Source organism: Tursiops truncatus, chromosome 14, assembly GCF_011762595.2.
Source record: "Tursiops truncatus isolate mTurTru1 chromosome 14, mTurTru1.mat.Y, whole genome shotgun sequence".
Taxonomy (NCBI): domain Eukaryota; kingdom Metazoa; phylum Chordata; class Mammalia; order Artiodactyla; family Delphinidae; genus Tursiops; species Tursiops truncatus.
The window spans coordinates 513,968-526,467 of NC_047047.1; the positions used below are offsets into that span (position 1 = coordinate 513,968).

At 44.1% G+C, this 12,500-nt stretch overlaps 2 protein-coding genes across 11 annotated transcripts in view; both read right to left on the bottom strand.

Annotated features, from left to right (window-relative positions):
- The window catches only part of CCDC138 (coiled-coil domain containing 138), a 48,980-nt gene extending 43,721 nt beyond the window's left edge, over positions 1 to 5,259 (bottom strand). For 3 of the 9 annotated variants that reach the window (XM_033838262.1, XM_019931311.2, XM_019931309.2), the window contains exons 1-4: positions 4,908 to 5,259; positions 4,395 to 4,452; positions 3,783 to 3,943; positions 1,202 to 1,324 (exon numbers count right to left, since the gene is read on the bottom strand). In XM_033838262.1, the coding sequence (XP_033694153.1) occupies positions 1,202 to 1,324; positions 3,783 to 3,943; positions 4,395 to 4,452; positions 4,908 to 5,244 (679 nt within the window). In that variant the 5' untranslated portion in view covers positions 5,245 to 5,259. Of the gene's footprint in view, positions 1 to 1,201; positions 1,330 to 3,782; positions 3,944 to 4,394; positions 4,453 to 4,636; positions 4,729 to 4,907 lie in introns of those variants that run through there. The other 6 variants (XM_019931313.3, XM_073790927.1, XM_019931314.3 and 3 more) reach the window with 6 other exon arrangements.
- A 677-nt stretch (positions 5,260 to 5,936) lies between these two features.
- Positions 5,937 to 12,500, bottom strand: part of RGPD4 (RANBP2 like and GRIP domain containing 4) — a 51,445-nt gene continuing 44,881 nt past the window's right edge. For both annotated transcript variants that reach the window (XM_019931305.3, XM_019931306.3), the window contains 4 exons: positions 9,091 to 9,236; positions 7,917 to 8,190; positions 7,465 to 7,790; positions 5,937 to 7,093 (listed from right to left, as the gene is read on the bottom strand). In XM_019931305.3, the coding sequence (XP_019786864.1) occupies positions 6,788 to 7,093; positions 7,465 to 7,790; positions 7,917 to 8,190; positions 9,091 to 9,236 (1,052 nt within the window). In that variant the 3' untranslated portion in view covers positions 5,937 to 6,787. The remainder of the gene's footprint in view (positions 7,094 to 7,464; positions 7,791 to 7,916; positions 8,191 to 9,090; positions 9,237 to 12,500) is intronic.

The window sequence follows — 12,500 nt, forward strand, 5'->3', positions numbered from 1 at the left end:
ACCACCCTCCACTGCTTCACCTGTGCTGTGTTTTTTGCACACGGACACCTGAGCAGTGCTGCCTGCACAGAGGCCAGGCGGCCCTGCACCTGGCTCCTGGCGCCCACGGTGAGCACTCCCCTAGGGCACACGATCAGCAGCAACGCTGCAGGGTTGCCGGGTACACGTGCAGAGTCAACTGCATGGTGCCCAAAGCTAACCAGCTCCCCTGACAGCAGTGGAGGGCGAGGTCCTCCTGCTTAGCTCCTCGCCAGCACTGAGCTATCAGAACTCACGCTCTGCTAATCCTGAGCACAGTGGTTTTCCCTTGCATTGGCCTCCAGCTGGGGCAGCGCCCCGGCTTTAAGAAGGGCTCTCCCACAGTACTCCCCGTCTTGGACAGACTGGGGAGCCAAGACAAAAAGTAGGAACGTTTAAAAAGGAAAACGTCTCCCTTCCCTCACTCAGCAGACGCCCTTCAAGGGGAGACACCCTCTTCGGGCTCCCGTCCCCCCAGCACCGGCCTGAAGACTCCTTAGTTCTGTCAGCCTTTACACACACTCAGCACTTGTTCAGTGGTCATCCGTGGGAAAATCCACCGCACAGCAGGAAACACAAGCCGGCAGTATTCTTCATGCTCCTCGCACACTGAGACGAATGATGAAGAGGACGGAGCAGCGAGTGTCCTGTGTGTGCGGGAGACACAGAGGCTCCCAGGGGCAGCTCGGTCCTGCAGCCAACAGGGGAGGGCACCACCCCAGCTGCCTCTTTCCCTGAAATCCTGGCAAAACTAGGATAGGCAGCCAGGTACACAGAGAGCAACTACTGGCTCAGGGCCAAAGGAAGCCAGACCGCAAGTGATCTGGACTATTTTCCTAAAATGTTTAAGGAATAGCCACCTACTACCATAATTTTACTCACTTCCTAACAAATACTGACATGAAAAAGAACTGAAGAAATTATAAAAATATTCAGTTGATTATTAAGCGCTTTTGATAAACTCTGAGAGTGTACAAATTCTACTAGAAAATCATGAAGTTTATTTTTTCTTTTCCTTTAGCTTAATGACAAGCGCAGTAACAAGCTCATGGCTTACAAAAATCCAGGACACAGAAATACAGACCCCTGAGAACCAGGGTTATTACTATGGGGTAAGCTTTATGTGCCCTACTCGACAGAGTTACTGTTTAAATGACTGTTCCAAAATGAGTATTTCTCTTACCTTTGTTTATCTGTTTAAAAGACTGCTTGTTTATTTCGGAGGTACTAACCCTATGATCATTCCCAATGAACTCTTCTTCTGTTTCCCGTTGTTTTAAATCTTGAAAAGAATCCAGTTCCTCATCTAGGCTTTAAAAAAAATTCTATCACAGCATTCTGGAAGATTTCTATAGCATTTAAAGCAGGTGAGACTGCTTTTCACATATTAACAGCATAACAACTGTGAAAAACGTAACAAGTAAACATGTTTAAAAAAGCAAAAGGAAAAAATGTAAAGTACCGATCACTGATGCTGAAAACTCACTACAAAGATCCTTCTACACATTCAAACAGGCTCAACTGCAAACTGCACACCCTGTGGATGCTCCACACTCCTCCTCCTGACCCTGGATGCTGCTGTGCGGCAGATCTGACAGGCACTGCCTTCTCTAATTGTAACTAAGAGAAATAGTGTTGAAGGTGAGAAAACGGAACCCTGAAGTTCAATTAACTGACAGGTGACATAACCAGCAAAAGGTGAAGCAGAACTAGAATCCCAGGTATTCTCTCCAAAAAGATCATCTGAACGTTGACATTTCCAGACCAGTGCTGTTCAAAGAGAATATACTGCAAGTCACAAAAGATAATTTAAAATTTGGGGCAATTCCCTGGCAGTCCAGTGGTTAAGACTCTGTGCTCTAACTGTCAACAGCCCGGGGTTCAATCCCCAGTCGGGGAACTAAGATCTCGCAAGCCCCTCGGTGCCGCAAGAAGAAAAAACAAAATTCTAACAGCCACATTGAAAACATAAAAAGACATGAAATTTTAACAATATGCTATATTTAACCCAGTATATCTAAGACACTGTCATTTTAACATACAATCGATATATATATATATATATATATTTTTTTTTTTTTTTTTTTTTGTGGTACGCGGGCCTCTCAGTGCTGTGGCCTCTCCCGTTGCGGAGCACAGGCTCCGGACGCGCAGGCTCAGCGGCCATGGCTCATGGGCCCAGCCGCTCCGCGGCATGTGGGATCTTCCCAAATCGGGGCACGAACCCGCGTCCCCTGCATCAGCAGGCGGACTCTCAACCACTGCGCCACAGGAGAAGCCCAATCAATATTTTAAAATAAGACATTTTACATTCTTTTATCCATCTTTAAAATCAGCTGTGTATTTTATACTCACAGCACATCTCAATTCAGACCAGCCCCATCTCAAGAATTCAACAGACACCTGCAGCCTGTGCTGGGCAGCTCTACGACTCCACCCTAGATCACAACTAGGGACTGTGGAAAAACTGTCCAATGTTAGAAATATTCACAGTCCACAAGCCTCAACTTGTAACTTGAAATTACACCCAGACTGCTTACCTTAAAGATGATAAAACCATCAGTTAAATATATGAAAATAATTTCCATGAATTCATAATTAACTTCCAGCAATTTTCTCTTTCCTTCCTCTATATTCGATCAACGCCATGTCCAAATCTTGACTCCAGATCAACTAGGTGACTTTGTGAGCGCCAAAGGAAACAGCAGTAACAGTAATGATGATAAACAGCGGTGCATCTGAGTGCTTCTCTACATACTGAACACTGTTCTAAGTCCTTTACATGGATTAATTCGTTTAATCAGAGAATGAAGCAATTCAAGCTCCAAAATATCGATCACGTTAACAGATACTTTAGGCACAACTTTCTTTTTTTCTCTCCACAATACCCCAACGTTTCATTTTGTATACATACATATCTTTATGGTTTAACGTTATTTCAAAATGTCTGCTCCCTCTCCATACCTAAGCACTTCCTTCTGCCACATATTTTTCGCATTAACAGTATTCAACTTAGAACTTTATTTCACCTTAGCTTCCATTGTTTTTACAGTGGTTTTATCCAGAGTAAAATCTCTTCTGCAAAACTGCTGACCCCTCACAGCCCAGCACCACATCATACATATACTGTAGGCATTGATACCAGCTCCCTGGGCTGACTTCTTCCATCTCTCTCTCTGCTACCTGGAACACAGTGCTCACCACACCAGGAGACACAACACAGACTGAGTTAATACCGCCGCCTAACAAACTTATACTCATTTTTACCCTAATTCCTTATTTAATTAAAAAAAACAGGGGGAGCTTCCCTGGTGGCGCAGTGGTTGAGAGTCCGCCTGCCGATGCATGGGACGCGGGTTCGTGCCCCAGTCCGGGAAGATCCCACATGCCGCGGAGCGGCTGGGCCCGTGAGCCATGGCCGCTGAGCCTGCGCGTCCGGAGCCTGTGCTCCGCAACGGGAGAGGCCGCAACCAAGAGCGAGAGGCCCGCGTACCACAAAAAAAAAAAAAAAAAAAGGGAGGTGGGGAGCAAGGTCTTCATTTGGGTCCTGGATGAAGAGCCATCTATCACACAGTGTAAGTAACTGCATTATGCCAGCAAACACAATGCTAGGTTTGTGCTTTTATCAAATTCTCAGTAACAATCACTCAGTTTCTCCAACCACTCAGCAGGCTCCTCTCAGAGAAAAGCAAACACACAGGCAGCCCCTGACCCTCCTTAGTTTCCTGAGATGCCCAGGGAGGCCCGAGCAGGACTCGGGCTACCTTGCCATCTGACGGTCCCACGCTTGAGGGCACCACGGGGGGATGCGGGGCCGCGCCTCCTCTCATCAGAGTAACATCTCAGCGACGGACCAGCTTCATCTCCACGTGAGCAGAAACCGAAGTCCTCTGTGAACAGGAAAGACGACTGCAGAGGCTGCTCACTAAGGTTAGATATCAACGACCTCATTCTCGACCCCGAAACGTAGGAGAACAAAGCTACGTACCGATTTCCTTCCTGTCTCCCTAATGCAGACTTCTAGAAAACAGGCATCAAGTCAGCTCTTCAAACAGCACTGACGTTCATCACCGCCCCCCACCCCCGCACGTGACGCCGTCAACGACGCGGGGAAGCAAGCAGAGCAGGTGCCTCTAACCCTGTTCTATGGGTCGGTACCTAAGGACCGCAGGCGGTAGGCGAACTCCCCGAACGTTCAGAATCCGCCCTCCTTCCACCTCGTCACGACATCCCGCCAGTGCCGAAACGTTCAACACTTTATTTCTCCCCTTTATGCACTTCAAGCATTAAACGCTGCGCAATAAACTACATCTCCTGCGGTGAAAAAAGGAGCGAGCGCCTCCCCAGCCGCGCGGACACCCGGCCCGCCGCCCTACCTGGGGTGCAGGGAGGCCGCCGTCGCCACTCCGCCACGTCCGGCCGCCGGCGCCCGGGCTGAAAGAGAGCGACGGAGCAGTGACCGGGGCGGGCCGGGCCGCCCGGCGCCCCCGCCCCGCACAACCGGCCTGATCCCGGGTCCCCAGCCCGGCGCAGCGCCCCCTCCCTGCCGCCCCGACACGCGCGCCGGGTCCGCGCACAGAGGCGGCCACCGCGGATCCACCAGGCCGGGCGCCCGCACCTTTCGGCTTGAAACCGGCTCGGACTCCCCGCTATGGGGCGGGACCGAGGCGGTTCCAACCCGCACGCAAGTCACAGCCGGGAACGCCTGCCACGCATCTACGCGCTGACGCGCACGGTCCCTCCCGCTCCCGATGCCCGCCGAAAGCACCCTCCTCACGAGTGCACGCACGCCGCCGCCGCCAGGGGCCCTGCCTCGCGCCCACGCTCCGACCCGCAGATCCGGCGACCCGCGGACTTGGCATGCGCCGACAGGCAGGGCAGGACCTCACCTCGACGGGGCAGCCGCCCCATACGCCGTAGCGCCTTTTGAGGCGCTCCACCATCAGGTCCTGCCCGGGCGGCTTCACCACCCTCGGCTCCATGGCCGCGGCCGCCGTCGTCTCCCTGGCAACAGCGCGCGGCCGGGCGGGGCGGGCGCAGCGGATTTGCGCCGTGACGCACGGCGCGCCGCGCCGCCGACGTCTCCCCGACAAAAGCGCGGCCGCTGGCGCAGGTCCGTGCTCGCGGGCCGTGGGGGCGCGTTGCGGGCCGGTGCGCGGGTCTCTCCTGTTTTCCTTTCCTTCCCGAGGGTCGCGCCGAGGGGCAGCCCGCGCGGGTCCGTCTCATAAGCGCTCGAACCCATCGGAAGCAGCTGTGAGACACTAATCTTGGAGAAGTCGGTTTCGGCCAAAGCATCCGTTACCAAGCTTGTGAGTCCACAGTTGTAATCTTTAGGGCGCCTCCGAGTGCCTCCCGCAGCCTGGAATCCCTCGGGAAGCGCCCGGAAACCCGCATGCATCCACCCACCCACTCCCCGCCCCCCGCATACACACACACGCAAACACCCCCACACTCGGAGGGTCGGGGCCGTCCGCCGCTCCCGGCACACGGACCCCACATGACCCTCGCACTACAGGCGGTCAGCAGGTGCTGTCCCAGGACTGCCTGTTTCCAAACCCCAAACGGCGCGACAGCCCCACTGCCTCACTACCCGAAATGAGGCGGCTCCGCTGGAAAGAACCCCGGAGGGCAGAAGGCACCGCCGGCAGTGGTTGGAATACGCAAAACGTGCTCTCCCGGGGTGCTCTGTGGTGCCACACGAGTAAGCTGATGAGAACGTGCCCCCTTTTTCTGTCGAACTTTTGACACTAGCCATTTCCAAGTAAGTTTTCAGTGTATACCCAACTGGAAAACAGTCCTCTCCTTGGGAGCTCTGGAAATTAGGTGGCAGTTTAAGTTTACGGATCTTTTATCTCCTTACTTTGGTTCCAGAGTGAAAAAACAACTAGATGCACAAGTAATGAATATTTTAAATGTCATGGCTGTTAACAATTGTCACTTTATTTTTGCTACAAAATTCACCAGAAAAAGGTACTGCAACAATCTAGTATAAACCAAATCTTTAACCAAAGAACATGGTATAGATAGACCTTTTTAAAATACTCATACTTTATCACAATAACTGCAAGGAAAAATTCAAGTTCCATCAGAACCAAATGCAGTTTGAGGTAGTAGAAACAGATGACAGGTTTTTTAAAAAGTCTAAATACTCAACTTACTTAAAATGTAAAAATTAATTTAATACCTTGGGAAGAGCACAGGAAGCTACATAACATTTTAAGGAAAGAAGAGGTGCAAGAATTTATAGAAGAGCACTTTGGTTAAGTCTCTACCCTCTGGCTCTACCCACTCACAAGTGAATCTTTATTCATAAATGAGCACACCAATAGTGAAAATTACCAAATATATTCCAAATCTGAAATAAAAACTATCCAAGTCATGGTCCCTTTATCCAAACAGTAAGTATATCCATGCAGGAAGTCTAATATCTTAGAAGAAACTAAAATTGCATATATCATATTCCTTCAATAGTTTGAGAAGGTCTATTGCTTTTAACAAGATTAGTATTACTCCATTTTAATACAAATATGTCAGGAGTACATAAACACAAGTACACCTGAAATACACCAGTGTTTAAACTTTTATTTCACACCATGCAAGGTCAATTATAACACATTAAAAAGTGACAACAGCTATAAGCTGCAATTTTATATTTATACATTGGAAATGTCCATTTTCAAAAGCTGAACATAATTACCATGTTGTCATAACAGCTAGGCTTCAATTCAACTGTTTATACAGGTAAAATCTACTATGAAAAACAATGATTTTATATCTGTCCACATTCTGTGATAACAATTCTTCGACTAACAGACCCTTCAGGAGAACCAAAGGATTCAATCTTTTTCACAGTATCCATGCCATCTTTAACAAACCCAAATACTACATGCTTAAAGTCCAAATGCTCTGCTTTTTTCAGTGTTATGAAAAATTGAGAATTATTGGTATCCTGGCCTCGATTGGCCATGGATAGTAAGCCAGGACTGGTATGTTTCACATCAAAATTTTCATCTTCAAATTTATCTCCATAAATGGACCGTCCTCCTGTTCCATCGTGTTTGGTGATATCTCCCCCCTGAAAAAAGATTTCAATTAACAGGAATCCCAAATAAAATGTTACAAATACATACAGAACTAACCACTAAAGGGTAGGTCCTCAACACCCAGCTTCTTTGAGAACGCAGTCTGAAAACTAAGAAACACCCACTTGTGAAAGAAGACAAACAATGAAAAGATCTTTTTCCCACCCTTGATTTCCAGCAGGTTCAAGGCATTAAAAATACGAACCGTTTTAGGCTGAAAGTTCTTGTGGGGACAGAAGCTGGGGCTGTGGAAATGCTAAAGAAGTCTAAAGAAAATCCTAAGTAAGGAGAAACACCCAAATTCCCCAAGTTGGTGTGCTGCACTTTTTCTAGACACCCATTGTGAGGTACACTTAAGACTTACTTGGCAAACAAAATTTGGAATCACTCTGTGAAAAATGGAGTTCTTGAAACCAAAGCCCTTCTCTCCAGTGCACAGTGCTCTGAAGTTCTCAGCAGTTTGAGGAACAATGTTTGAAAATAATTCCATGGTTATACGTCCCAGAGGCTCATCATCTGCGCAAACATCAAAAAACACCACAGGATTTGTCTCCTTTGCTCTCGGTGATACCTGTTCTTCCTGGGGTTTCAATAAATTCTGTTGACATTCTTCAAATTTTTTCTTAAAACCATCAGCCATTTCTTTAGTTTTAAATCTCACTGCAAGCTGTTCCACTTTGGCTTCTCCATCTATTAAACAACAAACAACACAGTGACCTTTGTGTTATAATAACTGTTATAAATTGTTTTATGTATTTGTTATCAATTTTAGAAAAATCCCCAAACCGGAAAGTAGCATTTGAGTGTAGAGCTCACCAGCATAATCTGAGGCAGTCCAAACTAAAGCATTGTTGGAAACATTCAAGGGTTTCAGTTCCATTGTTTTGGTGATGACGTGGTTTGCACACACTTTGAGCACCTGGTCTCTTCTCATCAGGACCCGGTAGTAATTCTTCATCGTGTGCCAGAGGATCTTCATGTCTCCAACCCCACGCTCCTTCCACTGACTGGCCTCTCGATCCCACCTGTAAAGTTTGGCTCTCTCTTTAAATAAAATTTCTTCATCTTCTTCTCCAGATTTTACTTCTACCTGTGACAGGACATGAAATTATCTCTAAGATGCTGCTTATAAAATATTCCATAACAAATTCCAAGATCCAAATTCCTTAAGACACTGGCATGAACAGAATTTGAAAACAGTTAACATCCTAGGGTTACAAATACATCTGATTTGGATGAGGCAGGAAAAATCTGTCATTACACATTTTCCCCTTATGTAACATTCTTCCTCATTTTGGAAACTAAATACATTCTTTTACAAGAGAGGTTTCAAAAAAATGCTTGTTCTTAAATATTATCTACTGATTGAGGTTGAAACTGATAAAAGTAATTTGCCTAAAACAACATTCTTGTCCAGAAAAAGTACAATTTACTTTTTATTGAAAGGACTGTGGCAAATATGAGATTAGATGTTGGTTGGGTTTTTTTCTTTTGCCCCTAGAATTACGTTACTGAAAACAAACATGCAAAAATTAAGTTCTTCCCAAGGATTTCATATAGAATTTACCAAATAACATTTGTATGTAAATTTCTTTAAAAAGACTATTTGAGGGCTTCCCTGGTGGTGCAGTGGTTGAGAGTCCGCCTGCCGATGCAGGGGACACGGGTTCGTGCCCCGGTCCAGGAGGATCCCACATGCTGCAGAGCAGCTGGGCCCGTAAGCCGTGGCCGCTGAGCCTGCGTGTCCGGAGCCTGTGCTCCGCAACGGGAGAGGCCACAGCAGTGAGAGGCCCGCATACCGCAAAAAAAAAAAAAAAAAAAAAAACTATTTGAACTTAAAGGCTGAACTTCTAATAAAGAGCTTCCATTTGAAACGGTCAATGTTCTGAAAGAAATGCAAACAAGGCCAAGCCCTACAAATCAAGCCCATGTCATGTTTTAAACTTAAAATGTGAAGTTATTAGTAAGGTTTTCACTCTTTAATATTTACCTCTGGTAATGACACTATTGGTTCAAAATGGATATCTTCATTATGAACTACCTCTTCATCACTACCATCTTCATCTTCGCCAACTTTACTGGTTGACTGTGCTCCGAACACAGCTGCTCCAGTGTTTGCCCACTGGAAATTTTTATCTGATGAATAAATTAGGATACTTAAACAGTGGTATCTATTTTAATAAGCTCTTAATCCCAGTTAGATTACTTTATGAATGAATCTAATTTCCAATGATGTAACATACTTCTAATAAAAATGTTTAAACTTGTACTATTCTGGCAGATTAAACTCATGTGGTGAGTACACAGGACTTTTAGTAACATTTATGTCTAGATATACAGATAGGGTCTAGGATCATCTGAGCCTTAGGTCTTCATGATACTGAACTACAGAAGAACTTTCAGTAATGAAGCAGGTTCTTAATTAAAAGTACATACTTTGAAACTCTGAAAACCCAGCTCAGCTCCAAAGGTAGTTCATTTCATAAAACATTCTATCACATGAAAAATATAACTTTTGAACCTAAAAATGTTCTCAAAGAAGCCAAATCTGCTACTTCCATATTAGCCGAAGCAGACTAAACATGTTTATAACTTCTCTACCTCAACTTCCTCCTAAGGTAACTAGAGCTGGAGCTTAAACTTCTTGGCCAGGTGGCACTGCAGCCTTGGGAGAAGCTGACCCCCACTGCCTTCAAGCAATACTAGGCTTAACTTAGTTAAGGGGTGAAAAGGCTCCCCACTCCCACGCAGAGGAACAAAGACTTTTACTCCCCCTCACAGGGAGAAGGTGAAAACTAAAAGCTTCTTCATCCGCATCTCGAATGTGAGGACCCAGCCTGCTAATACATTCCCTACTATCTTAGAGGAAAGAAACCTCTCAACTCTTCATCACTTGCTGACAAAATCACTGCTCTCTAAACCTACATCTGATGCAAAAACTCAGGAGAAGGCAAAAATGTCACGGATCAGTTAAAAACAGCACCCTGAAGAAAGAACAAAATTAGTGTCTAAAGCAGTAACTCCTAAGTGAGGTTTAATGGGGAGGAAAAAACAGGAAAAAAGAAAAAAATTATTAAGAAGATACAGCAAAAGAATGCTCTGAAACAAGAAGAGCACAATCTCAGGTTGTGTGGGGGGCTTCCTGAGAACAGTAACCACAGATCTACATGATACACAGGCGTAGGGCTCAAAAATAACTGGCTCAGGAACTCCCAAGCAGAAAAAAATTTTAAATTACCCCAATACCCTGAGAGGTATGGCAGAAAGTCTCAAAATTCCTCTGAAGCAATGGTTCTTAACACTGGGTGCATATTAAAATCACACCAACAGCTTCTGTAAAATACCAGTGCCTGGGCCGCAGGCCCAGAGAGCCCAACATAACTATCAGGTGTTTCTTTTTTCTTTAAAAAGCTCCCAAGAAATTCTAATATGAAGCCAAGAGTTGAAAACCACTGTTCTAAAGGGACAGGAGAAAGAACTTATACAGTAAGAGTATAAAGATGTGCACATCAGTAATATCAACTTAACAACAACTGTGTTCTAGATAATAGTACCTAGGAAGCTTCCACTCTGAGTCCGGGTTTAATGAAAACATTACAGAATCTCAAGGAAATAAGATAAAACGTCAAATCACGGACAAAGGGGAGCAGCAGATAAACATGTGTTCCTTGTGTTCTCTTAGTTTCCATATGAAATATTACACAAAAGACAGGGAGTGACTGACAGACCTGCCTGTGAAGAGGACTTTCAGGAGAAGACAGGAAAAAAAAGGAACAAAAGAAAACATGAAACAAAAATAAAATGAACAGATGAAGAAAAAGTAATCACCACAGAAATAACACATAACAGAAGAGGAGGAAAGGATTAAAAAAAAAAGACTCCTCGTAGCTTAAAACCAACCAAAACAAAAAGTTTAAGATCAAAAAGGTCCACACAATGCCAGAAATAAGTTTAAAAAACAAAAAAACATTCTGGTGAAACTGATTACCTTAAAAAAAAAAAATTAAATCCCACAAGCTCTTAATCAAAGAAGGCAAGATGAAATTCTAAAATATTAAAAAAACTTATAGTAGTGTGAAAATTCCCCATGAAAAGCTATGAAATTGATTCCAGGGGAATTTAGTTTCAAAATGCTATTCTGTGCTTACTAGCACAATCTAAATTAAATAAAGCAGGCATTTAACACGCAAGAAAACCAATGATAATTTAAAGGAAAGTAATGACAAAATCTGAAGATAAATAAAAAACATAAACAAAAGAACTGATAAAACCAAAAGCAGCTTCTTTGAAAAGACAAAGCACAAATTCCTGTGAGATCTAAGAACAAAACAAGAAATGTAGTTTAAAAAAGAGCTTGGTAAATAATCTCATGGAAAAAGGAGTGAACGTCAGCAAATAATACTCAGGGTGAGCCTCCCACGTGGCATGAGTCTTGCCTACCTCACACTTCATTGTACAGTACTGATGGAGTACTTTGAAAAAGGTATACCAAGTATCAAGCAACCTAACACATCAATTTTTATTTGGCTTTTTATTTGTGGATAATTATACCTACTATACACTGTTGTATCTGTTGACCTATGACCCTGTGACTTCAGGCCACTTATTAATAAAAATAAAGCAACCTGACATCAGTGAAGCTATGAATTCCAACATAACGTAGCATCTGAAGGTAATTTCTAAAAGTTTTATATGTGTTTCCATAAATGACAGGAACTGTTCTGTTTTTTTTTTTTGCTGATTGGCTAAACCCAGTGTTAGTGAAACAAGTAAAAATACGTGAGAGGGAATTCTGAATTAGATTATCATGTAAGTATGTATCTTCAACAAAATTTATTCGACAATTCAAGCATCTTGTTCAATTTAGGTGGTGCTATAATCAGATACATGTAAGCTACCTTAAGAATGAGAAAATATGCTAATTTTTTCAAGCTTCTGAAACAAGGAAAAGGATTATTTTCTACAAATGATACCCAAATGGACCAAAAATAGAAAAAAATCACTGGAAAAGGTGGGAAAGCTCACCAGTTATAAATGAGCACAACCCTTATATTAAAAAGCACAATCAAGGATATTGCAAAAATAAAAAACTGCAAAATCATCTCCTTAAAAATTACTGATGCACATATCTTGAAATATTAGTAAATCAAAAGTATAACTAAAAGAACAATGTGCCAATCCCAAGGTTATTCCAAAACTGGAGTGACGGTTCTGCATTTCAGGATGGGGAAGGCTAGCACCATGAGTTACAATGAATGACAAGAAAATTCTTATGGTTATATTAATAATAGAAAAAATAACAATAAAACAGAAGCCCTTCCTTTATTACAACACTAGACAGCTGGAGTGCAGGGCTGGGGAAACAAATGGCCAGGTGAGTGACAAAGGGCTTGCTCCCCC